This window comes from Bufo gargarizans, chromosome 10 (genome assembly GCF_014858855.1).
Source record: "Bufo gargarizans isolate SCDJY-AF-19 chromosome 10, ASM1485885v1, whole genome shotgun sequence".
NCBI classification, from domain to species: Eukaryota; Metazoa; Chordata; class Amphibia; order Anura; family Bufonidae; genus Bufo; species Bufo gargarizans.
In genome coordinates this window covers 112478348-112504476 of record NC_058089.1, presented here as the reverse complement: position 1 = coordinate 112504476, position 26129 = coordinate 112478348, and the positions used below count along the sequence as shown (strand labels likewise).

The 26129-nt window shown below is 43.5% G+C and overlaps 1 protein-coding gene across 1 annotated transcript in view; it reads left to right on the top strand.

Moving 5' to 3' along the window:
* The window catches only part of LOC122920101 (fatty acyl-CoA hydrolase precursor, medium chain-like), a 28353-nt gene extending 7454 nt beyond the window's left edge, over positions 1 to 20899 (top strand). The window contains exons 3-14 of the mRNA XM_044269310.1: positions 82 to 286; positions 739 to 877; positions 1780 to 1913; positions 2807 to 2960; positions 5133 to 5246; positions 7757 to 7852; positions 7951 to 8091; positions 8423 to 8497; positions 9004 to 9151; positions 10165 to 10314; positions 20522 to 20594; positions 20682 to 20899. Coding sequence (XP_044125245.1) covers positions 82 to 286; positions 739 to 877; positions 1780 to 1913; positions 2807 to 2960; positions 5133 to 5246; positions 7757 to 7852; positions 7951 to 8091; positions 8423 to 8497; positions 9004 to 9151; positions 10165 to 10314; positions 20522 to 20594; positions 20682 to 20868 — 1616 coding nt within the window. The 3' untranslated portion in view covers positions 20869 to 20899. The remainder of the gene's footprint in view (positions 1 to 81; positions 287 to 738; positions 878 to 1779; positions 1914 to 2806; positions 2961 to 5132; positions 5247 to 7756; positions 7853 to 7950; positions 8092 to 8422; positions 8498 to 9003; positions 9152 to 10164; positions 10315 to 20521; positions 20595 to 20681) is intronic.
* The last annotated feature ends 5230 nt before the right edge of the window (positions 20900 to 26129 follow it).

Genomic DNA, 26129 nt, shown 5'->3' with positions numbered 1-26129 from the left:
GTGCAATACTATATAATGGGAATATTTCCAATAGTAATATTACTAGTATTGAAATAGAAATAAAAACATTTTTCTGGCTAGGTCAGAATGATGAAAGGCCGCTAGTGACCACGAAATATGGACAACTACGGGGCGTTACGGTGCCGGTAAAGGAAACATCAAGAGTCGTTGATGTATTTTATGGAGTCCCTTTTGCACAGCCTCCAGTCGGACCTCTGAGATTTGCTAACCCAGAACCTGCTGAACCCTGGAGCTCTGTTAGAGACGCCTCTGAGTATCCCAACATGTGAGTCCTTTCTTTGAATTCTAAGAACTTCTAATGAGAATGTGTTTGTCCTGATATGTAAATCCATAGAATTCAAAGCAGATGTACTTGGTTTTTCTCATGCCTGTATATAATGTACATGTGACTTCTGAGGTTAGTTGTTGGGACCAAATGATTATGAGGGTTTTCATAGCCGAGGGATGAACACATATGCACTGACAACTTTTCCGTTTTTATTTCTTTATGCACAGTGTGTTTTCATTCTATTGTGTCAATGTGGACTATTCTCGGGTCCATTATGCAAAATATAAATTAAAATCAATTTCACTTCTAGGTTGTAAAGCAACGAAATAGGAAAAACACAGAGGGGGTGACTACTTTCACAAGAAACTGTATAACACCATACTGATATGTATATTTGCAAGACCAATGAGGTACATGGAGATACATTTCATTGCCTCTGTATATTTCAGGTGTATACAGGCAGCAGGGTTTATGACTGAATCAAAAGCATCTTACCAATCCTCCATTGTGCTGCCCCCGATCTCAGAGGACTGCCTGTACCTGAATGTGTATACTCCAGCCAACAGAGACCAGAAAACCAAATTACCTGTAAGTGCCAGGAAATCAGAGGGTAATACCTTGATACTTCTTGTAATATGGTAATGTTCTAATGCTATTTCTCCAGCTATAGTGACCCTCAAATGGGTCACAATAGCTGTGCTGTGCTTTGACAACCACAGTTTTGCAGAGAGTTATTCTTAAAGGAGTCATCCCGTGACTAATGTAAAAAATGAAAATCAGACATCGTGTAGGACATGACAATCTCTCTCTAACAAAGCTAGAACCAGCCCTGTACCTCACATGGATCCAGAGATCTCCCCATTCATTGATCTGCTAGATTTTTATCAAGCTGGCAGCTGAAGGGGAGTGTCTTTTCTATCACAGCTCAGGAGGCGTGTCTCAGCTCTCCCTATCACAGCTCAGGGGGCGTGTCTCAGCTCTCCCTATCACAGCTCAGAAGGCGTGTCTCAGCTCTCCCTATCACAGCTCAGAAGGCGTGTCTCAGCTCTCCCTATCACAACTTAGGAGACAGTTGAAGGATGAAACTGAGCATGTGCAGCCTTCTCAGTGAGCAAAGAAATAAACAAAAAACAGCAGGTGGTGCTATACAGATACATTTTATTTAATAAAACTCAGTGGTTATGCTAAATTTTTAATTATATGTAATTAGAAAAGAATTCAGATCCAGGTGCTGGTTTGAAAACTGTAGAACATTTTACATTGGACAATCCCTTTAAAACTTGTCTCCTAGTCTATTATATTGCTAGTAAATGGACAAAAATACATTCAGTCCAGGTACCATAGAGCCCCCACTTAATGCCATACATGTGAGTGATACCAATAGTCCCTTATAAACTGTCATCCTATATTTTTTGGGGGGTTAAATATGAGGTAGTGGCTCCTTAAGAATAAGTTTCTAATAAATGTTAATCTGTTCCCCTTCTCCCTAGGTCATGTTGTATATACATGGTGGTGGGCTGGTGTTTGGGACGGCCAGTACATATGATGGCTCTGCACTTACCGCCCATGAGAATGTAGTGGTTGTGTCCATACAATACAGGCTGGGGATCCTAGGATTCCTCAGGTAAAGCTCTATCACTGCTATATAATGTATCTTCACCATTCCTCATCATTGTACAGGTTATATATAGGGTTAATTTACACAAAATACTGAGTCATTTTGTAAATATGTCAGTGCTAATCTTCTATCTGTATTAAACTCCAGAGCAGCATTCACAATTCTGCTGATCTATATAGAAAACAGTCAATACACATTGACCTAACACCTTATCTTAGTTTAATGCAGAGGAGAGGGCAGTTATATGCTCTACATATAATTAGCTGATATAATAATATATTTGAGCTAACAGAGACAAAACAGACTTACCCGGCTTACCCTGTGTCTGGGTTAACCTCTCAGTTCCCAGGGACACACCCAAGGCATACCACACACAGTTTAACAGTTTCAACTGCAGATATCGGTTCTCCCAAACCATACTCTTCTCACAGTACACAATGACTCCACCAGCAGAATAGTGAGTGCAGCTCTGGAGTATAATACTAGATGTAACTCAGCATCAGTTCAGAATAAGGAATGTATGTACACAATGATTCCACCACCGGAATACTGAGTGCAGCTCTGGAGTATAATACAGGATGTAACTCAGGATCAGTACAGGATAAGTAATGTATGTACACAGTGACTCCACCAGCAGAATAGTGAGTGCAGCTCTGGAGTGGAGTATAATACAGGATATAACTCAGGATCAGTACAGGATAAGTAATGTATGTACACAGTGACTCCACCAGCAAAAAGGTGAGTGCAGCTCTGGAGTATAATACAGGATGTAACTCAGGATCAGTTCAGGACAAGTACTTGTGAGGTTATTTTATTTGTTTTGTGTAATGGTTTTTAGAGGTCATCTTAGGCTTCACACTGAGACTTTGTATACAATTTACCATTTTTTTTTATCTTAGTACTAGAGATGACCAGTTACCTGGTAATTATGGGCTTCAGGACCAAGTGGCTGCTCTCAGATGGGTACAGGAAAACATTGCCGATTTCGGTGGTGACCCCGAGTCCGTCACTACATTTGGTGAATCTGCCGGTGCGCTCAGCGTCTCTGCTCTTGTAAGTTGCGTCTAGTATTTATCTAGTTATCTGCACTGAGAATCTATAGCTCCTGGGATACTTTCCAGCCTGTGTCTATTTTCATAGGAATGACATTTACTCTGAAATGTCCTTTTCCTCGATTCTCAGGCAGCACCTGGGGTATTTACTCTACCTCTGCCAAAAGACACAGAATACACAAGCAGCCATTTATACTGTAGTGAATTATGGAAGCGCTCACTGGTATGCAGGAGGCGCAAGGAGCGGTGAGTGAGAGCTGTACTCACCCCTTCCTGGTCTTCTCCAGGCCTGTGCGGCACTGGAGTGGACTGGAGTGCAGCGTGGCTTGGAGAAGACCAGGGAGCGTGACTGCAGGAATGACCCTCAGGACCTACAGAGTGGTGAAGGAGCAGGAGAGATAAATTAATGTATTTTTTTGGGTCTGATATAGGGGGTCTAACATGGGGGTAGGATCTGAGGTTTGATATGGGGGGGGGGTCTGATCTTAGGATCTGATATGAGGGTTTTGATCTGAGGATCTGATATGAGAGTCTGAGTATCTGATATGGTATACGGTATAATTTGGGGATCGGAAATGGGGTCTAATCTGAGTATCTGGTATGGGGGGTCTGATCTGAGGATTTGATATGTGGATCTGATTTGAGGTCTGGTACTGGGGTCTGATTTGAAGATTTGATATGGGGGTTTGATCTGAAAGGTAAGGGGGTATTTTTTTATATTGGTGTATAGAAGAGGGTATTATTTGTACTGGTGCACATTATAGGGGTATTATTTGTACTGGTGCACATTATAGGGGTATTTTTGTTCTGGCGCACATTATAAGGGGGATTTTTGTACTTGGACAAACCAGGGGCCATTTTTCTACTGGCAATCATTATTACTATAGGGGCACAATGGGGGCATTATTACTATTGGGGGCACTGTTAACACTAAGCTCACTCTAGCAGAGAATAATTACTATTGAAGGGACCACACACCACACAAGATTTTGCTCTGGATCTTCAAACAAGATGGCTGCTGATAGCAGTTCTGATGATGTGCTCCAAAAGTATGTCCTTGGAGACGGCCTAGATGAGCCAGTCATCCAAAAACAAAGTTAGTCAGCACAATAAATAAATTAGATAGATGTCCAGGTGCATTGTGTTTTTGCATTTTCAGCCACAGTGATGCACATCTATGCATGTACCTCATGTCATAGGATGTGCTGACTAACAAGAAATGCAAAGACTTTGACCTTCTTTTCCTGTTTCTGGAAACTCCAGATGATGGGCTGGAGATCTGTAATACTCAAACATAATCAGCCAGGGCAATAAGAACAATAGCCCAGGAGGGACGAGGAGAGGTTGGTTAGAAGAAGTCCCTGCACTATGTTGGTTCAGGGGAAAATCTTCTGCCTAGCACGTCAAGCTGGCGTCTTATACAACCCTTATGACCTTCACAAATAGTGGGTGACGTCATAAATCAGCACCTGAATCCTGCACAGGCGCATTTGCTTCCTGGATCTAGTGTCAGGATGGATACACCGGCCATCTCCCCAGCACATGCGCAGAGGCCCAAGATGGAAATTCCTACATCAGTGCTGTGGAGATAGCAATGGAAGAAAGGGGTGTTGGAGCAAAAGATGAAGAGTGCAAACTGAACCCTGGACACCGGGTGACCAAACAGCTTCACCATGATCCCAGGGGTCACATCGTTCCTCTGTTATCAGGTAAGAAACGGAAGTTCAGGGCAGAAAATGCCGGACATGAGCTCTGCTCGGTCAGCAGGAACCTTCCTCTGTGTAGACCGGCAAAAAAAAGAGTAAAAATTGTATGAAAACTATTGCTCAGGGCTACCAGTCCTACCATCAGAAGATAATAATCAGTTTGCTTTGGAGGAAGTTAGGCCTATAGAGCGGTGGTTAACCCTTTTATTGCTGTCTTTTGGCTAGAGTGGAATAAATACTTCGCGGAAGATGATGAAAAGGACTTTCTATTCATAGAGATATTAGAAAAATGCTCGAAGGACAATTCTCCAATTTCATTCCATCATCAGAAATTATCACATTGTTCTGTCTGTGCCATAAGCAGAATACAGGACGATGCTCAATCATTGAAAATATCAACAGAAATAATGAATGTGTCCGATCCAAGGGTTTATGATGAGAATAATCAGAATTGTCTTTTCTTCTAGATGCTCTCTCCCTTAGCCAATGGTCTGTTCCACCGCGCCATCGCAGAGAGCGGAGCAGTAACAAAGCCAGGCTTTGTGGTCAGTAATTCTGAAGATCTCATCCCCTACCAGAAAGTAAGTATAGTCTATAGACAGTGGTGTACCTGCAATATGGTCAGACCATGCAACTGTTATGGGGCCTGGAGGCCTGACATGGGACGTTTTCTTCTCCTCTCTGCGTGAAAACATGGTATTTTGAAGAAGCAACAACTAGAGGGCGCTCAAAGAAAAGGGATGATTACAACCTCCATGTATAAATTCCTATGCAGGAAGATATGGCTGCTACTACTAGATATTACTACTATTACTACTACTACTGAGATACTACCACTGCTAGAGAGATACTACTACTTATTTTTACTACATAGATACTACTAGGAATATCACTACTGCTGGACAGATACTACTGCTGCTGCTACTACTAAATAGATTGGTAATACTACTACTACTAGATACTACTACTGGATAGATATTACTATTACTGGATAGGTACTTATACTACTACTAGATACTACTACCAGTACTACTGCTACTAGATACTGTAGATACTACTATGGCTAGATACTTCCACTACTACTATTGGATACATACATACTACGGTAGATAGATAGATAAATAGATAACACTGCTACTACTACTAGATAAATAATACTACCAATAGATACTACTAGATACTGCTAGAACTAGATAGAACTAATAATATAAAGATACTACTACTAGATAGATACCTTTACTACTACTGCATATATACTACTACTACTAGACACTGTATCACAGACATTCCGGTGACAGGGACTAGGAGATCAGTGAGACTGGCTACAGGTGATGTGATCTGACAGCTTCTTTGTTTACATTTGCTTCTGTGTTGATTCTAGTAATGACCAAACCCCTTGTCTCAGGTGTTGCTTAGTGGTCATTTCACCTCCTCTATTTAGTGTAGCTTCAGCCATCATGCTAGGCAGTTGATAGCTTCATTCTAGTATTGGAAGTGCTGGTGTTTGGACCTCTGCTAAGTTCCTGCTCATCCATTTACTTTCGGACTTAAGTGTCATTTCCCTATTTGCATTTTGGTGTACTTCCCTGTCTTTTATTACTAGGCCTGAGGGAGACTCCTGTTCATTCATCTGGGAAGTAACAGGTCGTCTCAAGTTCTGACACTATCTTTAGGGACCTATAGGTTGTTCCAGGGTCTTAGGTTATGGTGCATGAGCATTCCTACCATCAAGGTTGGTTCATACTGATAGTAGTTAGGGCTTGGATTAGGGTTTCTCTAGGTGGTGACCTGTTTCCTTTACCTAGCTTCCAGGCCTAGTTCCTTTTCCCTTCCCTCCTGTTGTCGGTGTGGAGTTCCATCCCACACCTCATCCGTGACACACTGCTACTGGATAGATGCTAGTACCACTAGATAGATATTATTATGATTACTAGTTCTAGAAAGATGCTACTGCTACCAGATACTACAACTGGTAGTTAGATACCGATAGCTACTAGATACATACTACTAGATAGATACTACTGCTACTTCTAAATAGATACTACTACTACTACTACTACTACTACGATATGCCACTGCTACTACTACTGGATGTATATTACTACTAATCCCTCATGAAGCCATGCTGATATGGTGTTATTTTCTTATTTCCGTTGAGATGCTCTAAGATAGCATCTCTTAGTAAACCTTCAAACAGTTTACCCACGATAGATGTTAAACTTACCGGCCTATAGTTTCCGGGCTCTGTGTTTGGACCCTTTTTGAATATTGGCACCACATTTGCTATTTGCTGTGAAGGTTGTACAATGAGGGCAATACTACTCTGAGGGGGTACCATTTATTTTTAAGTATTGGGGGGGGGGGGGGTAACCAGAGGAAGGACCCGCCCCGGGTGCCAAACACCCTAGGCACACCACTGGATATATAGTACTACTACATACTACTAAATAGATACTACTATTAGCAGGGGCAGACTGAGAACTTAAAGTGGCCCTGGAAGAATTACTAAAAGTGGCCCCGTTTTGTAGTGGGTCCAAATTGGTGGAAGACAGGGCCAGCAATACCATATTGCCATATACCACCCCAACAGGGCCAAATTCAACAGTCCATCACAAAAAACTGCCAGCAGCACAAAATACATCTCCAAAAACTTCCACTGGCCGGCCATGAGGAATGCCCAGGTGACCCCCTGGGCATCGGCCCATCAGGAAATTTCCATGTAAGGTCTATGGCCAATCCACCCATGACTATTAGAAGATACTACTATTACTACCAGGCTACTAGAACTAGACAGATAATACTACTAGATAGATAGGTATGATAATGCTACTAGATATGTACTACTCTTACTAGATAGATACCAGTCCACCCACCAAGGGTACCTAATGGTATTTTTTTCGAATTCAATCTAAGATAATATTTTTCTATTAATTGGCGGCTGAACGACCTCCACAACCTTCACACTTCCCAATTTTGCGCCTCCTGTTGCTGCTCGGCAGTTTTAGCACCTCTGGGGGAGTGAGAACCACAACGGATCCTGAAGTGAATATATCCAATAATATCTGATTAATCCACCTGTTTTCCTCCACAGAAAGTAGCAGAGATATCAGGCTGTGATCTCGCCTCTATAGCCAACTGTCTGAAGAAGAAATCAGAAGAGGAGTTTCTCGCGATGGCCGAAGCAATGGTAGATGTTGTCATCCAACAATAGTGTGTCCTGGGAAACTTATAAGGAAACATCTTCCTCAATGTTCTGTATGCCTCATGCGCTGCTTGTCTCTGCAGGGCATGCTGCCTCCCTCAGCATGTGTGGACGGGGTTTTTCTTCCTAAAGCAGTAGAGGAGATCTTGGCTAACAAGGAAGGAAACAAGGTCCCGCTTCTCATTGGAATCAACAATCATGAGTTCAGCTGGATGCTTCCAAAGGTAGATGCAAAGCTCCCCTTGCAGTTGCAGCCAAGGTTAAATTTGCCAAAGTTTTTCATGTCCTGAACATGTCCACCATCAGCAAGCAGTAAGTCTGGAGGGTCCTATGGTTAGCACTAAGCACAATCTATGTATAGTCTATGTATAGCTGTAATCAGGTGGATGACCAGGCTTGACCTGCTGTTGGATTTTGGATGACTTTGGCTGCTTACTGCCCTCAGTTATAGGATGAGCAGTTCTGGAGCACAAAATCCTGCTCTAAAGAATAAAGAAAATTGTAAAATTTATTTGGATGGAGTGATGGTAATATTCTTATTATCTTTGCATTTAGCTATATAATATAACAGGGATAACAGGCAGAATGACGAGGGAGACAATGATGCTGAAGGTCCAAGATGCGTTACCGGTGAGATGAGCTCATGTCCTCTATGTTCTCCGTCTTATTATCTATAAGGAATTAATTCTCTTTATTGTGGTTTTCTGGGGTTTTAATGTTGTAACTTATCCTCAGGATAGGTAATCAATATCAGATCAGCAGGGGGTCCGACACCCAGAACACCCGCCGATCAACTGGTTGAAGTGAAGGAAGCTCCCCGTGCACTGTGGACGGCGAGCAGGTATAACTACAAGCCATCCCATTCACTTCTATGGGACAGCTCGTTCCTATAATCTTAAATTGAAGTGAATGAGACGGCTTGTAAATACATTGTTCTTCATTGCAATGTCAACGGCGAGCAGGTAAACAATGAAGAGAAGGCAGCGCTCGCACAGAGTGTGGCCTGTCCTTCAACCAGCTGATCGGCGGAGGTGCTGGGTGTTGGACTGCAGCCAATCTGATATTGATGACCTATCCTGAGGATAAGTCGTCAATATTTAAATCCCAGAAAAGCCCTTTAATGTCTTATTTTCTAGAGTCTGAGTCCTGACGTCATCCCTCTCGCTGTTGACGAGTATCTTGGTAACATCACTGATCCACTGAAGATTCGTGATCGCTTTCTGGACTTGTGTGGTGATGTAAAGTTCGTTATACCGGCTCTTGAGACTGCAAAATACCATCAAGGTACAGTCCATTCACATTGTAGCTGATATGTAGAAGTACCGCCCGTCAGGACATTTTAGGAGTTGTAGTATTTACAACTTTCAATTATTATTAATGAGGTTCTGGACCCCCCCATCATTTCCAGTATGTCAGACGCTCTCCTCCCCGCCACTCACCTCTCAGCTGCTCTGAATCCTCTCAGCCGATCTCTACTCCTCTCCTCTTAGCCCATCTCTTCTCCTCTCTGTCGCTCACCCTGTCAGCTGCTCTCTTCTCTCAGATGCTCTCTTCTTTTCTCCTCTCTGCTGTTCTCCTTTTCTCTCTACACTCTCCTCTCAGCTGCTATCCTCTCCTCTCTTCTCCTATCAGCCGATCTCTTCTCCTCTTCTCTCAGCCGCTCCCCTCTCCTCTATGCTGCTCTCCTCTCGTCACTCTCCTCTCAGCTGCTCCCTTCTCTCAGATGCTCTCTTCTTCTCTCCTCTCTGCTGTTCTCCTTTTCTCCCTGCCGCTCTCCTCTCAGCTGCTCTCCTCTCCTCTATGCTGCTCTCCTGTCGTCACTCTCCTCTCAGCTGCTCCCTTCTCTCAGGTGCTCTCTTCTTCTCTCCTCTCTGCTGTTCTCTTCTTCTCTCCTCTCTGCTGTTCTCCTTTTCTCCCTGCCGCTCTCCTCTCAGCTGCTCTCCTCTCTTCTCCTATCAGCCGATCTCTTCTCCTCTATGCTGCTCTCCTCTCGTCACTCTCCTCTCTTCTCTCAGATGCTATCTTCTTCTCTCCTTTCTGCTGCTCTCCTTTCCTCTCTGCCGCTCTCCTCTATGCTGCTCTCCTCTCGACACTCTCCCCTCAGCCGCTCTCCTCAGCCACCCTCTGACTGAAAATGAAACTAACTCTCCAGCCACATGTAGCTCCTCCCCTTTTGTCTCAATCTGAAGCACCAATCAGGAGTCAGACCAAGCACCTGTTTCTTCCTGTCTTCTCTGCTGGCTGCTTAATTATCATTAAATTGACAGATACCTCGTCGTCTTCTTATCTCTCGTTAGATATGGGGCTCCCCATCTACTTTTATGAGTTCCAGCATGCACCAACCTTGCTGGCGCATGTGAGACCAAACTTTGTGAGGGGCGATCACTCCGACGAGCTCATCTATGTGTTTGGAGGACCCTTCCTGAGGGACGGTGCATTCTATTCTGGTGAGTCGTCCGATACTGTTATCATTAACATCCTGTGAAGACTCTTCCCTTCTCTACCCTCAGTTCAGAGCCAGTTGTATCATGTATTTGTAAGAGACGACCTTACAGAAAATGAGTGGTATGTGTGTCTCCGCACTCCAGGATGGGGGACGGAATCAATTACAGGACCCTCTGTAACTCTGTAATTGATTTCAGCAGTTCAACCCTTTTTTGGAGTCTGGATTGGGGGCGCTCTACCATCCAACAAACCCCTCAGCCAGATAAAAATTACACCTGTTTCACTAGTGGCAGACGCACCCCTCATCTGAAATTATCGGACAAACAATGATATACTAATAATATAGTAATAATACATAGTCATTGATTTAGCTGGGCCCTTACTAAATAAAATAAAAAAGGGAAAAATTGTAATATAATGTATTGAAAACTGGTATGAATGTCTCTAGCTGTTAGCCTCTCTAGGACAGGGGTGCACAACCTTTTTTGGTCTGGGGGCCGCATTGTCACATCGCACTATTTCAAGGGGCCGCAAAAAATAATTGTTAATTAGCGCTTGTTTGCATCAGCTATTAGGCCCCTTTCACACGGGCGAGTTTTCCGTGCGGGTGCGATCCGTGCGGCGAACGTATGGCACCCGCACTAAATCCTGACCCATTCATTTCTATGGGGCTGTGCACATGAGCGTTGTTTTTAACGCATCACTTGTGCGTTCAGTTGAAATCGCAGCATGCTCTATATTGTCCGATTTCGACGTGACGCAGGCCCCATAGAAATGAATGGGGTGTGTGAAAATCGGATGGCATCCGCAAGCAAGTACGGATGCCATGCGATTTGCACGCACGGTTGCTAGGAGACGATCGGGATGGAGACCCGATCATTATTATTTTCCCTTATAACATGGTTATAAGGGAAAATAATAGCATTCTGAATACAGAATGCATAGTAAACCAGCGCTAGAGGGGTTAAAAAAAAATAAAAAATAATTTAACTCACCTTAGTCCACTTGCTCGCGAAGCCCGGCATCTCCTTGTGTCTCCTCTGCTGATGAACAGGACCTGGGGTGAGCTGCTCCATTAAATAGAGCTTAAGGACCTTCGATGACGTCACTCCGGTCATCACATGGTCTTTTACCATGGTGAATCACCATGGTAAAAGATCATGTGACGTACCATGTGATGACCGGAGTGACGTCATCGAAGGTCCTTAGGCTCTATTTAATGGAGCAGCTCACCCCAGGTCCTGTTCATCAGCAGAGGAGGCACAAGGAGATGCCGGGCTTCGCGAGCAAGTGGACTAAGGTGAGTTAAATTTTTTTTATTTTTTTTAACCCCTCTAGCGCTGGTTTACTATGCATTCTGTATTCAGAATGCTATTATTTTCCCTTATAACCATGTTATAAGGGAAAATAATACAATCTTCAGAACATCAATCCCAAGCCCGAACTTCTATGAAGAAGTTCGGGTTTGGGTACCAAACATGCGCGATTTTTCTCACGCGAGTGCAACGCATGACAATGTTTTGCACTTGCGCAGAAAAAATTGCGCATTTTCCCGCAACGCACCCGGCTCTTATCCGGGCAAAAAAACTCACGCCCGTGTGAAAGAGGCCTTACACAAGCTAATGCAAAGTGACTGGGGAGGAATGATCACTACCACAGTCATTCCTCCCTCATTCACTTCTATCGATTATCGGTAGCCGATCCCTGACTACACGGTGAGTTGCGCTGACGATAATTGTACATCTTTCATCCTGATTAAATATGCAAATAAGCCAACAAACGAGTGATTCTTTGTTTATCGACTGATTAGCAGCACCGATTATACCGGCCAAATATCCGGAATGAGCGTCCCTATGAACACTTGTTCCCAGCAGTAGTTGTCCTGAATATCGTGCCGTGTAACAGGGGCTTAGAGATTTCCTGGTAAAAAAAGATTTTTAACACGTTCCTGCAGCATGAGCCTGAAGCAGAAGATTCATACTCTCCTGCTCCCTGCCGCTCCCGCTGTCTCCATCTTCTGGTCCAGGAGCTGTTTACATTCGGTTGGATATGGGCAGAGTCACTTGTACCTCTGCAGCCAATGCCTGGCTTCAGTGGTGATGTGGCCACAAGCAGTGTGTCACCGCTAAAGTCAGTCATTTGCTGGAGAGGTGCTCTGAGACCGGAGGATGGAGACAGCGAGAGCAACACGGAGCAGGAAAGTAGGAATCTTCTGTCAGGGACTATGCTGCAGGAACTGGTTAAAAATAATTTTTACTGGGAAACCCCTTTAAGGGGCGACGTTTCCTTCCTGCCTCCTATTAACTAATGAGCGCTTTACACTGCAGAAGACGGCGCTCACTGGTTATTACCGCCTCCCGCACCCCCAGATATACTGTACCTGCAATAACCAATAAGCACTTTCCCTGAGGTCTCATGCACACGGTCATTGTTTCAGTCCGCATCTGAGCCGCAGTATTTTTTTTATGTGACTTGGATGCAGAACCATTCACTTCAACGGGGCCGCAAAAGATGCGGACAGCCCATCGCGTGCTGTCCGCATCCGTTACTCCGTTTTGCAAAATGCAGAACACACATGGCTGGTCTCATGCGGACCAAAAGAAAAGGTACGGTCATGTGTATGAGGCCTTACTAGCCGGGAAAGCACTTATTAGTTAACCCTTTAGTGACCAGGCCTGAAAAGGCCTTAATGACAGTCACTTTTTTTGTAATTTAACGCACATGCTTCAAACACTTGTAACTTTTTTTTTTTTTTTTTGGACTACCAAAATAACGTTTGCATCTTTTTATTACATAACACAGGGCTTTTTAATATATTTTTTAAGTTTTATTAGGGGGAAACTGTACATTGTTTTTTTAAGTCATTTTACCAGCACTGATACATTGTAACAAACTATCAGGACAGGAATGAGATTTGTGCTGCTGTGGGGATTGTAGGTCTGTCAGAAAGGCTACATGCACGCAACCGCAAATTGGGGATTTGCAAAACACGGAGGCCACCCGTGTGCGTTACGCAATTTGCAGAATGGAACTGGCTGCCCATTATAGATTTTTTTTTTTGCCACGGAACGGAGCAATGGATGCGGATGTGACAGGGTTAAATTCAGACTTCCCAACAGCACAAAAACATAAGGCTGTCACTAGAGGGAGCTCTAACATGATTACACTGGTTGAGGAGAGTTAGGGCCTGGTGCTCATATTAAAGTTGGACATCAACTGAGCCACATGTCGTGTCTCTCCTCTGTTAAAACAGGTTAGTGTTATAACTATAGATGGAATATAATTGTTGTTATGTTAACCTATAGGGTTGCCTATTTTCTCTTCTGTATATTATTACAAGATACTGATATTAAAGTTGGACATCAACTGAGCCACATGTCGTGTCTCTCCTCTGTTAAAACAGACGCTGTCGGCTGCATCGTGGCACTAGTCTGCACTACCACTACAAACACGGGTAACATTTGGGGGCTCGTCTGTGATATGTAATTATCGTGCAAGACAGTCACAGAGTGAGAAGGCTGCCATTACAGTAAAGGGAGAGAGGAGGCTTCAAGCAAGCTATACAGGATCTAAGATGGTGGACGCAGCATCAGTGAAGAAGCTGCAGTGGCAGATCCAGAAGCTGCTGCACACATTGTCTGAGGATCAGTTGCACTCACTTGCTGTACAGATTCAGGGAGATGCTGGAAAAGAAGTTCCCCAAGCTACAGGTTCAAGTGAGCAGGAGATCTGTGAGTACATCCTGGGACATTTACAGGGAGAAGCGGTGTACAGCATGGAGGACAGTGGCAAGGCATACCTGCTTCAGATAAAAGAACTGGCTGAGTCCTTGCTAGGAGAAAGACACTCTGCCACTCCACATGGAAGTGTGAACAGAGAGCACAGCACAATTCACACAATGGACAGGACAGGGCAAATGGCAGAAAGTGGGTTTACATTAAAGGACTTAGCAGCTTACCTGCCAAGAAAGGAGTTTAAAATTCATGGTGGGCAAATTTCAGACTGGGACTCTGAACTGACATATAGCAGTGTATGTAGACAGATTGATGAAGGTATACAAGAAAGATACTCAGAGTCAGAAATCATCAGAACTGTGCTGAAAACTGTGAAACCAGGAACTTTTAAGGAGATGCTGGTAAACAAGGAGGATCTTTCTGTAGCAGAGCTGAAGAGGTTCCTGCGCTCACATCTTCAGGACAGGAGCAGCACTGACTTGTTTCAGGAACTGATGAACGCTAAACAGCATGATAAAGAGACTCCGCAGCAGTTTGTGTATAGAATTATGGGGCTAAAACAGAAAGTTTTGTGGTCTTCCCAACAAGTTGGTGCTGCAATTACTTATGACAAGAATTTGGTACAAGGAGTGTTTCTTCACACGTTATATCAGGGGTTAAGTGAGAAATATAGTGAGATTAGAAGAGAGATTAAGCTATATATTTCTGACTTATCTACAAGTGATGATGTGCTGCTAGAAATAGTTACCAAGCTAGCCAGAATAGAAGCAGAGAGGCAAGCCAGATTGAGTGGCAGATCCAGGCTGACTACTGCCAATGTCATCCAGACACAGGATGGAGGAGAATCCAGACACCAGGCTGGTGACAACCAACCCTCTCTGGGAGAGCTGACAACACAAGTTGCTGCTCTCACAAAGAATGTACAATTGCTGCTACAGGCAGGGGCAATACAGAAGAATGAACATGGGCCGGTGAAGGTAGTGAAGGACAGTGTTAAACCCAAGACTGTGCCTAAATGTAAGCAATGTGTGCATGAGGGGAGAGAAAAATGTTGGCATTGTTTTAAATGTGGTCAGGAAGGTCACAGTGCACGTGGCTGCATGAAACAGAAAAGGTTCTCGGGAAACGAGGAATGGTCACAGGTGAGGGACAACCAGTGATCAGTTCTCAAGACAAGTCCCAGACAGTCACAAAACTTAGTGAAATGCCCCTCCAACCAAAGAGTGGGGACAGGAGGAAAGTAGCCAGGCTGATAGGGGATAAATGCTTGCTTACTTGCAGTTTGGGAGGTGTGTCCACAAAAGCACTTGTTGACACAGGGTCCCAAATCAGTATTGTGGCTGCAAGCTGGATAAAACAATACCAGCAGCACGCTACAGTGCAGCCTATTGGGAAATTGTTAGGAGAAAACGAATGCTTAACAATTAAAGCGGCAAATGGGTCTGTTATTCCTTATGATGGATGGGTTGAGCTTGAACTAAAAATTGAGAATAATAGAGAAAAGGTAACTATGGTTGTACCCATGTTAGTTAGCCAACATTGCCCCTTTACCCCAATTATAGGGTTCAATGCAATTGAAGAATTGATTAAAGAAAATGCTGACAGTGGTAACTCTGATCAAAGTAGTGTCACCATACTATTAAGTGAGGCATTACATGTAAGAAAATGTAAAGCAAATGCTTTGGTGGGTCTTGTATTGTCACCCATGAGTAAAGATAACGAGTTGGTACGTAGCATATATACAGGTAGTCAAAGCATTAGGGTCCTGAAAGGGAAATCATGTGAGATTCGGTGTAATGTTGGTCCCTGGCCTGGCGAGGAAACAGTGCTGTTTGAGCCACTATTGCCCAGTCAATGTCTTGAGGGTCTGGAAGCATTCCCTACACTTGTGAAGATACACAGGGGACGAACAAAACAGATAAAGATTCCCGTTCAGAACACCACTAAACATACTGTATACATTCAACCAAGGACTGTGTTAGGCATGATCTACCCAATTATGGAAGAGATCCCTGTGGATGAGATTAAACCTGCAAAACAAACGACACAAAAAAAAAATAGGAATACAATATCCATGATGCAAGCAAATGCCCAAAGCTTACAAGGCGAGAAATGGAATCCGCCAGTAGATCTACAGCATCTCACTGAAGAGGAGCAGACACTTGCTAGGCAGATGTTGTGGGAGGAGGCTGACATTTTTGCAAAAGAGGAGGAAGACATTGGGTGTATTCCTAATCTGAATCTGCAGATCAATTTAACAGACAAGATACCAGTGCAGAAGTCCTACAATTCCATACCAAAACCCTTATATCAGGAAGTAAAAGATTATATACAGAAGCTAATGAAGAGGGGGTGGATATGCAAGTCAAAATCATCTTACTCCTCACCTGTGGTATGTGTACGGAAAAAAGATGGCAGCTTGAGACTGTGCATTGACTTCAGAGAATTAAATAAGAAGACTGTACCTGATAGGCATCCCCTACCACGATCTCAAGATCTTTTAGATAATCTGAGTGGATTCTCATGGTTCTCTATTTTGGAACAGGGAAGTGCTTACCATCAAGGGTTTATCTCCAAAGAATCAAGGCACATGACAGCATTCAGTACACCATGGGGGCTACATGAATGGGTGAGGATCCCTTTTGGCTTGATGAATGCCCCAGCAGCATTCCAAAGGTGTATGGAAGAGACCCTGGAAGGTCTGAGAGATGAATGTTGCTCACCTTATCTTGATGACGTTCTGTGTTATTCTAAGACTTTTCCAGAACATATTGAAAGTTTAAGAAAGATTTTTCAGAGAATGCGTACATATGGGATTAAGTTGAGACCAAATAAGTGTGAACTTTTCAAAAAAGAAGTGAGGTTCCTAGGAAGACTTGTGTCGGGCAATGGGATTCGACTGGACCCAAAAGATACAGAAGCAATTCAAGCAGTCAGAGAGAAAACACCAAGGACAGTGGGAGATGTGAGAAAACTACTGGGGTTCTTGAGTTATTACCGCTGCTTTATACAAAACTTCTCCCGAATTGCGAAACCTCTATATGACTTGCTGCAGACAAAGAAAGAATCCAAGAAGACAAGTAGAAATAATTTAGCGAAGGAGAGGCTGCATGTAAAGGCAGGAAGAACACAACAGTTACCCTCAGGAACCTCAGTGCAATGGACAACAAAGCATCAGGAAACCGTTGACAAGATAATTGCGTTGCTAACCAAACCCCCAATTCTTGCTTATCCGGACTTTAACCTGCCATTTATTTTGCATACTGACGCATCACAGGATGGGTTGGGTGCAGTGCTGTACCAACATCAGGAGAATAAACTACGTATTATTGGGTTTGGTTCACGGACACTGACACCCACCGAGAAAAATTATCACCTGCACTCAGGTAAACTGGAATTCTTAGCCTTGAAGTGGGCCATTTGTGATAAGTTCCGGGACTATCTGTACTATGCTTCGACTTTCACTGTTTTTACCGACAATAACCCCCTGACCTATGTCCTCAGCTCAGCAAGACTAAATAGCGTGGGACACCGATGGGTAGGGGAGTTAGCTGATTTCTGTTTTGATATTAAATATCGACCAGGGAAGAAAAATGCAGATGCTGATACTCTGTCAAGGATGCCATTGAATACGGCCGAAGATGAAGATGAATTTACAAAGGTGATTCCATCACAGACTATCTCTGCTATATGGAAAGGAAGCAATGCAAGGGTTGATGAAGCAGATCTTTGGGCCATGTCACTAGCCCTAGAACCAGAAGTTGAAGAAAAATTTCGAGCTATTGATCCTCAGGAAATTATTACAAAGGATAAGCTCAAAACTGCTCTGGCAGAAGACAAAGATATTCGAGTGGTGATGGATCTGAAACTGAAGAAGGACGTACCCTCAAGGGAAGACAAAACGGACCTGGGAAGGAGAGGGAAACAACTCATACATGATTGGGGCAAACTGAGTGTGAAAGATGACATTTTACTACGGCAGAACAAAATAGTGGTTCCAGAGAAACTAACCCCAATAGTGTTGAAATACTTACACAATGACATGGGCCACTGTGGAGCAGATAAAGTGATGCAGCTTGCAAGAGAAAGATTTTACTGGCCTTTCATGCAGAAAGAGATAACAGATTATGTCACTAAAAGATGTAGCTGTCTCAAACAGAAGCATCCAACAGTACCAGACCGGGCACCTATGGGTGCTATTAAAACAAGTGCTCCCTTTGAACTTGTCTCAGTAGATTTCCTTCACCTGGAGAAGAGCAGAGGTGGCTATGAATACATATTGGTAGTCATGGACCATTTCACCCGTTTTGCCCAGGCATATGCTACTCGCAACAAAGCGGGAAAAACAGCTGCAGAGAAGATTTTTGACAATTTCATCCCTGTATTTGGATATCCTGAAAAATTACATCACGATCAAGGCAAGGAATTTGAGAACCACCTTTTTAGAAGGTTGAGACAGTTGTCAGGAATAGCCCATTCTAGGACTACACCGTACCACCCACAAGGCAACCCAGTTGAGAGACTGAACAGAACACTTTTGCAAATGCTTCGGACGTTAGAAGAAGAAAAGAAAACTCAGTGGAAAGAGTATCTTCCGCACATAGTCCATGCATATAACTGTACCAGGCATGAGGCAACTGGCTACGCCCCTCACTACCTGCTATATGGTAGGACACCTCGTCTACCAATAGATCTGATATTTGACCTGGATAATGGAAGCGGAGCAGCTTCACCTCAAGACTATGCTGAGAAATGGGCTTTGAAAATGAAGGAAGCGTATAGAATTGCATCTGAGACCAGCCAAAAGTCATCTCAAAAGGGGAAAAAGTACTATGACAGGCATGTCAAAGGAGTCGCTCTTCAGTCTGGTGACCGTGTTCTTGTAAGGAATTTGTCAGAGCGGGGAGGGCCAGGGAAACTCCGCACTTACTGGGAAAAAGATGTATACAGGGTGGTTGAATCAGAAAAAGGCAATAAACCAACAAGAGTGATTCATCGCAATTTGTTGCTTCCTGTCAGAGATTTACCTCTGGAAAACACACCAAGAAAAACAGGGAAGAGGATTCACACCAGACCAGTAGCTAGACCTGAAGTTAACAGCAATGCAGAAAGCACAGACTCAGATTCTTCAGATGAAGGGTATTACTACTGTCCTGAACTGTTTCAATACAGTGAGCAAGGTATCACTCCTCAACTACGAGCTGAGGCTGAAGAATTTCATCCTAGGGATCTCAATGCCTCACAACAACAGCGGGAAAATCACAGTATGCGTGAGGAAAATGTTCAAGACCTGCCTGTAGAACTTGCAGAAGAACAACTGAAAAGCCATCGCTCATTAGATGAGGAAGTCCAAGACTTGCCCATAGACTTTACAGAAGGGTCTGTAGCACCGTCCTCACAACAAGTAGATTCATGGTGTGACAAGGATGCAGTTATACCAAATGATCCTGAAGAACAGAGACATGACAGTCCTCCACGACAATCAGACTATTCTCAGAGAACAAGAATACCGAAGAAGATATTCACATATGAGACCCTGGGAAAACCATCTTTCCAAAAATGGAATGTTCATGCAGATGTGATCGAACAGCACTGTGATTTCCCAGAGGTAGAGGGGCCCATCTATATACCCTCATGTTCATACTTTTTGCCAGCAACATATGCCGATTGCGATGATCTGAACTATGGTTGCTTCCATGCATAAATGTCAGGAGACACTTATTAAAAAAACAGGGGGAGTGTGTGACAGGGTTAAATTCAGACTTCCCAACAGCACAAAAACATAAGGCTGTCACTAGAGGGAGCTCTAACATGATTACACTGGTTGAGGAGAGTTAGGGCCTGGTGCTCATATTAAAGTTGGACATCAACTGAGCCACATGTCGTGTCTCTCCTCTGTTAAAACAGGTTAGTGTTATAACTATAGATGGAATATAATTGTTGTTATGTTAACCTATAGGGTTGCCTATTTTCTCTTCTGTATATTATTACAAGATACTGATATTAAAGTTGGACATCAACTGAGCCACATGTCGTGTCTCTCCTCTGTTAAAACAGACGCTGTCGGCTGCATCGTGGCACTAGTCTGCACTACCACTACAAACACGGGTAACACGGACAGCACATGGAGTGCTGTCCGCATCGTTTACATCCCTATTGAAGTGAATGGGTCTGCATACGAGCTGCAAAAACTGTGGCTCAGGTGCAGACCCAAACAATGGTCGTGTGCATGAGGCCTAAGGGCTCATGCACATGAACGTATTTTATTTTCGTGTCCGTACCGTTTTTTTTGCAGACCGTTTGCAGAACCATTAATTTCAATGGGTCCGTAAAAAAAAAAATACGGAAGTTACTCCTTCTGCATTATGGACAAGGATATGACTGCTCTATTTTTGGCAGATCCGTTTTCTGCGGACAGGAAATTATATACGGTCATGTGCATGAGCCCTAATAGTGATGTTCTCATCTTTCTTAGGGCCTGCAACTCCTGAAGAGAAATCCCTGAGCAAGAAGTTTATGAAATATTGGGCGAACTTTGCTCGGACTGGGTAAGTAACCCTAAACCACAATGACCGCAGATTCACTGCTATCATCTCATTATCTGCTTATTATTAATGCCTCATTATTCACTGTAGGAACCCCAATAGTCCCGACCTCACAACATGGCCGCAGTACAGTACAGGAGAACACTATATGGAGATGAACTTAAATCTGAAATCATCTTCAAAGCTGAAGGAGAGAAAGTACAAGTTCTGGACTAGGATCCTTCCAGAGAAAATCCAGTCCCAGAAAGCGACTGGAGATGATCGTGCAGACCTGTAGATCCTGACATAGAAACTTCCTACACATTGAAGAACCAGAGAGAGGCGTTCTTAATAAAGTTTACTTTTATGGAATTTTGATGCTTTCTTTCACAATCATTAGGGCAGAGGCGGCTCTAGACTTTGTGAGGCCTTAGGCGAAACTCGAACATGAGGCCCCAAGAAGATCGTTGGGATGCTCGTGATCTCCCATACGGCGCCCAGCTCAGTCCTCAAGAAATAAGCTGTGTCAACCACCGCACGGAGCGGTGGTGTGGCCAACACTCCCCTTCCATGTATCTCTATCGAAAACTCGGAGATACACAAGTGCTGTATGTGCGGCTCTCCCATAGATACATGGAGGGAGAGTGTTGACCACCGCTCCAGGCACAAAGAGATATGGAGTACCATACAGGAGATCGTGGGGGATCCCAACGGCCAGACCCCCTCGATCAGACACTTATATCCTTTGGATAGGGGATTTATTTTCCTATCCCGGAGTGCCCCTTTAATATGCAGTGACATCACTGTAAAGGGCTTATATTCACAGTGCATATTAACACTTTGCATTAACCCTGGCCCAGTTCTCTAAATCAACCCTCCCCCCGCACACCGCATTTTGCTGTATTTGCCATACAGCAGCATGTACCTGTCACATCCAGGGCCTCCAGGTGACGTCTCCTCCAATGTAGATCTTAGTGTCCTCACTTTTCTGTCATCATCCCCCAACCTGGAGACCCCATAGTGTTATCCTGCTGCTCGCTGTGCCCCCCAATACCCCCAAATACTATCCTGAAGAAATAATAGTGCCCCCATAGTAATAGTATTTCTTATAGTCCCACCAATAGTAATTCCCTTCTAGAATGCTCTCATTAGTAATACTGCCCCCCACAATGCCCCACATTATGTAATTTGCTCCCTACACTGCCCCATTAAGTAATTTGCCCACCACACTGCCCCCATTAAGTAATTTGTCCGCCACACTGCCCCCATTAAGTAATTTGTCCTCCACACTGCCCCATTAAGTAATTTGTCCTCCACACTGCCCCCATTAAGTAATTTGTCCTCCACACTGCCTCCATTAAGTAATTTGTCCTCCACACTGCCCCCATTAAGTAATTTGTCTGCCACACTGCCCCCATTAAGTAATTTGTCTGCCACACTGCCCCATTAAGTAATTTTCCCACCACACTGCCCCCATTAAGTAATTTGCCCACCACACTGCCCCCATTAAGTAATTTGTCTGCCACACTGCCCCATTAAGTAATTTGCCCACCACACTGCCCCCATTAAGTAATTTGCCCCCCACACTGCCCCTATTAAGTAATTTGTCCGCCACACTGCCCCCCATTAAGTAATTTGCCCCCCATACTGAGCCCATTAAGTAATTTGTCCTCCACACTGCCTTCATTAAGCAATTTGTCTGCCACACTGCCCCCCATTAAGTAATTTGCCCCCCACACTGCCCCCATTAGGTAATTCGTCCTCCACACTGCCCCATTAAGTAATTTGTCCTCCACACTGCCTTCATTAAGCAATTTGTCCGCCACACTGCCCCCCATTAAGTAATTTGTCCTCCACACTGCCCCCATTAAGTAATTCGTCCTCCACACTGCCCCATTAAGTAATTTGTCTGCCACACTGCCCCAATTAAGTAATTTGTCCGCCATACTGCCCCATTAGGTAATTTGTCCGCCACACTGCCTCCATTAAGTAATTTGCCCCCCACCCTGCCTCACAAATTTGCCCACACACTGCTTCATATTATGAAATTTTCCCCCCACCTTGTACTTGTCCGCTGATCTGCTAGGCTGCTGTGTGGGCATAAGTTCAGTCACTTCAGAGCGCAACCCCATCCTGCGGTGCGTAATCCAGTGAGACCCGTGACCTCCCGCGGCGGGTCTCGCGCGATTACGCACCGCATGACGGGGTTGAGCTCTGAAGTGACTGAATTCATGGCCGCGCGGCACAGCAGTCTAGCAGATTAGCGGACAAGTACAAGGGGGGTAGGGAATAGCATTCGGGGCAATGGCTCAAGTCTGGAATGTTTTGACCTAAGGACGCTCCCACCCGACGCTGCCGCAAATACATTTGCACTGGTGCAGATAAAACCGCATTAAAAATGCATAAAAAAGTGCATGAGGTGTACAATGTGGTTTCAGTTTCTACAGGCCGCATGATCTAGAGCAGTGGCTGAGGGTGCCCACAGATACCTCCCATTTTGCTCAACCAAATGGGAATGTGTAACAGATAAATGTCCCAATCTAGAGTTTAGCCCAAGTGCACAGTAATACAACTAGTCACAGTTTCAGGGTCAGTGTCACATTGAAGTCACTTGGGCCCACCAAAGGAAATTATTCTGAGAACTCGCCCTCTGTGTTCTACTAGGTGTCAATTATTGTCAGAGCCTGGGCCCACCAGGGGATTATCTAGTACTTTGGCACAGACAAACAATATCTGGGGATTGACGTTAAGCGGAAATTGTCCTCAAAGCTGAAAGAGAAAAAGTTCAAGTTTTGGACTGAGATCCTTCCAAGGAAAATCCAGTCTCTGACAGCGGTGGAAGTGATCACACAGAGCTGAAGATCCTAACAAAGAAGCTTCTAGATCTGAAAAAACAAACCATCCAGAGAAGGCTGAGGCACATTTTAATTCGGAAAACTCTCTGTAATGTGTACAGTTCTTAATAAACTTTACTTCATATAATTTTTAAGCTTTTTTTTCACATTCTATAGGGTCTTTAGATTGTACAAATTAAACTACATCCAAAAAGCATAGAAAAATGCATTAGGTAGATCATGTTCCAGGCAGAATTAATGAGAGGAGTAAAGCTGAAATATCCCCTTAATTAATATGTTAAAGCTTTGCTAAACCGCACACAACTATATAAAAATGTGGACAAAATTGTTTGTACCCCCTTACCCCCCCCCCCCCCCCCCCCCGTGTAAAAGAAAAAAAAACCACAATGGTCACTGAAATAACTTTAAACTGACTAACAAATAAAACATGTACAAAAAATCAGATGATGAAAATCAGACATTGCTTTTAAATTATGGTTCAACAGACTAATAAAAAAACTAAACAAGCTAATGAAACTGGCCTGGACAAAATGATGGAACCCCTAGAAATCAATTTGACCATAGGGGCATGTTAAACTAAGGTGCTTCCTGTAATTAGCATCACAGATGTCTTCAAACTTGTGATCAGCCAGTCTGTCTATTCAAAGGGTCATTGAGCTGTTTAGTATCATGGTAGGTACCACACTGAACATGGACCAAAGAAAGTTAGGAGAGAGTTGTCTTAGGAGATTAGAAAGATAATTATAGACAAACATGTTAAGGTAAAGTCTGTAAGAGCATCTCCAAACCAGCTTGATGTTCCTGTTACTACAGTTGTAGAACTGTAACCAACCTCCCTGGACATGGCTGCAAGAGGAAAATCGATGACAAATTGAAGAGACAGATAATACGAGTGGAAACCAAAGAGCCCAGAACAACTTTTAAAGAGATTAGGCACATCAGTGTCAGATCGCACCATCCGTCGTTGTTTGAGCCAAAGTGGACTTAATGGAAAATGACTGAGGAGGAAACCACTGTTGAAAGCAAATCATAAAAAAGTGAGACTAAAATTTGCCAAAATGCATATTGAGAAGCCATAAAGCTTCTGGGAGAATCTCCATTGCACAGATGAGACAAAACTGGAGCTTTTTGGTAAGTCACATCAGCTCTATGTTCACAGATGCAAAAAAGAAACATGCAAAGAAAAGAACGTTGTATCTAGTGTGAAACATGGAGGGGGTCACGGTTATGTTTTGGGGCTGCTCTGGTGCACCTGGCACAGGATGTTTTGAATTTTTTAAGTATACAATTAAATCTCAAGACTATCAAGGCATTCTGGAGTGAAATGTGCTGCCAGCTTGGTCTCCGTTGCAGTTCATGGGTCCTTCAACAGGATAATGACCTAAAACACACAGCTAAAACCATCCAACAGTGGCTGAGATCAAAGCAATGGACTATTCTGAAGTGGCCTTCCATGAGCCATGATCTAAATCCTATTGAACATCTGTGCAAGGAGCTGAAACATGCAGTCTGGAGATGGCACCCTTCAAACCTGAGACTGCTTGGAGCAGTTTGCTCATGAGGAGTAACCAAAATACCCATGGACGGATGCAGAAGTCTTACTGAGAATTACAGAAATCACTTGATTGCAGTGATTGCCTCAAAAGGTTGCGCAACAAAATACTAAATTAAGGGTACCATGATTTTTGTCCAGGCTGGTGTCATTATTTTTTTTTAGATTATTATGTTGAACCGCAATTCAAAAGTGATGTTTGGTTTCCATTAGTTGACATCCAGTAAAAAGAAATGTATTATTACTTTTGTCATTTCAAGTTAAGTGACCATTGTGGGTTCTTGTTTCTTTAACGGAAGGGTACCAACAATTTTGTCCACATGTTTATATAGTTTAGCAAAGTTTGAAAGGTTATGTAGACCTTTGCATTATTTTTTTTTAATTATCACATTGCACTTATTTTGGGCTAAAAAACATTTTTCCAGTTGGTCTTTATTAAAAATATAGAATCCTTTTTTCTGTACGGAGCTGAGGTGCTCTAGTAGCACCCTTTGTATTTTCTGTCTTTTCCGTCATCTGAGGAGCAGACGGACTCCTTATCTCTGCTCTCTGACATTATAGCCACGTATTATTAATAAAGCGGTTGACCAGAAGCCACTCGTTGTAGGCTGCGTTCAGTCATTTAGATTCCTACATGCGATCCTGGCCGGGGGGGGGGGGGGGGGGGGGTAAATAGTCCCAGGTGTCTTGAGTTTATCCTGGTGACTACCCCCCTGAGAGTGTATTTGATCTTATAATCTCCATCTCTAACACCATTATTGGAGTATTTTATTATGCACTAAGTTTTTATCCTCGAATAGACCCGGGTGAGGGTTATTAATAATTGAATATAATCTTTATCACTAACAGTGATTAAGGGATTTGGCGCCTATTGCGTTTTTTTTTTTTTTTTTCAACGGGTGCAAAGGGTTCCTCCCTCACCTTACCCTTCCCTTTCCTTATTCTCCGCACCGCCTTCATCTCTGACATTATAAACACTAATTAAAGCTCAATCCTTATCTTACTGATAAGTAGTGTTAAGCGTGAATTTTCTAATCGCAAATTTATATCGCGAATATCGACACTTCGAGAATTCTCGAAGATTTAGAATATAGTGCTATATATTCGTATATGCGAATATTTTTAACCAGTACACAAGATACCTCCCTACTT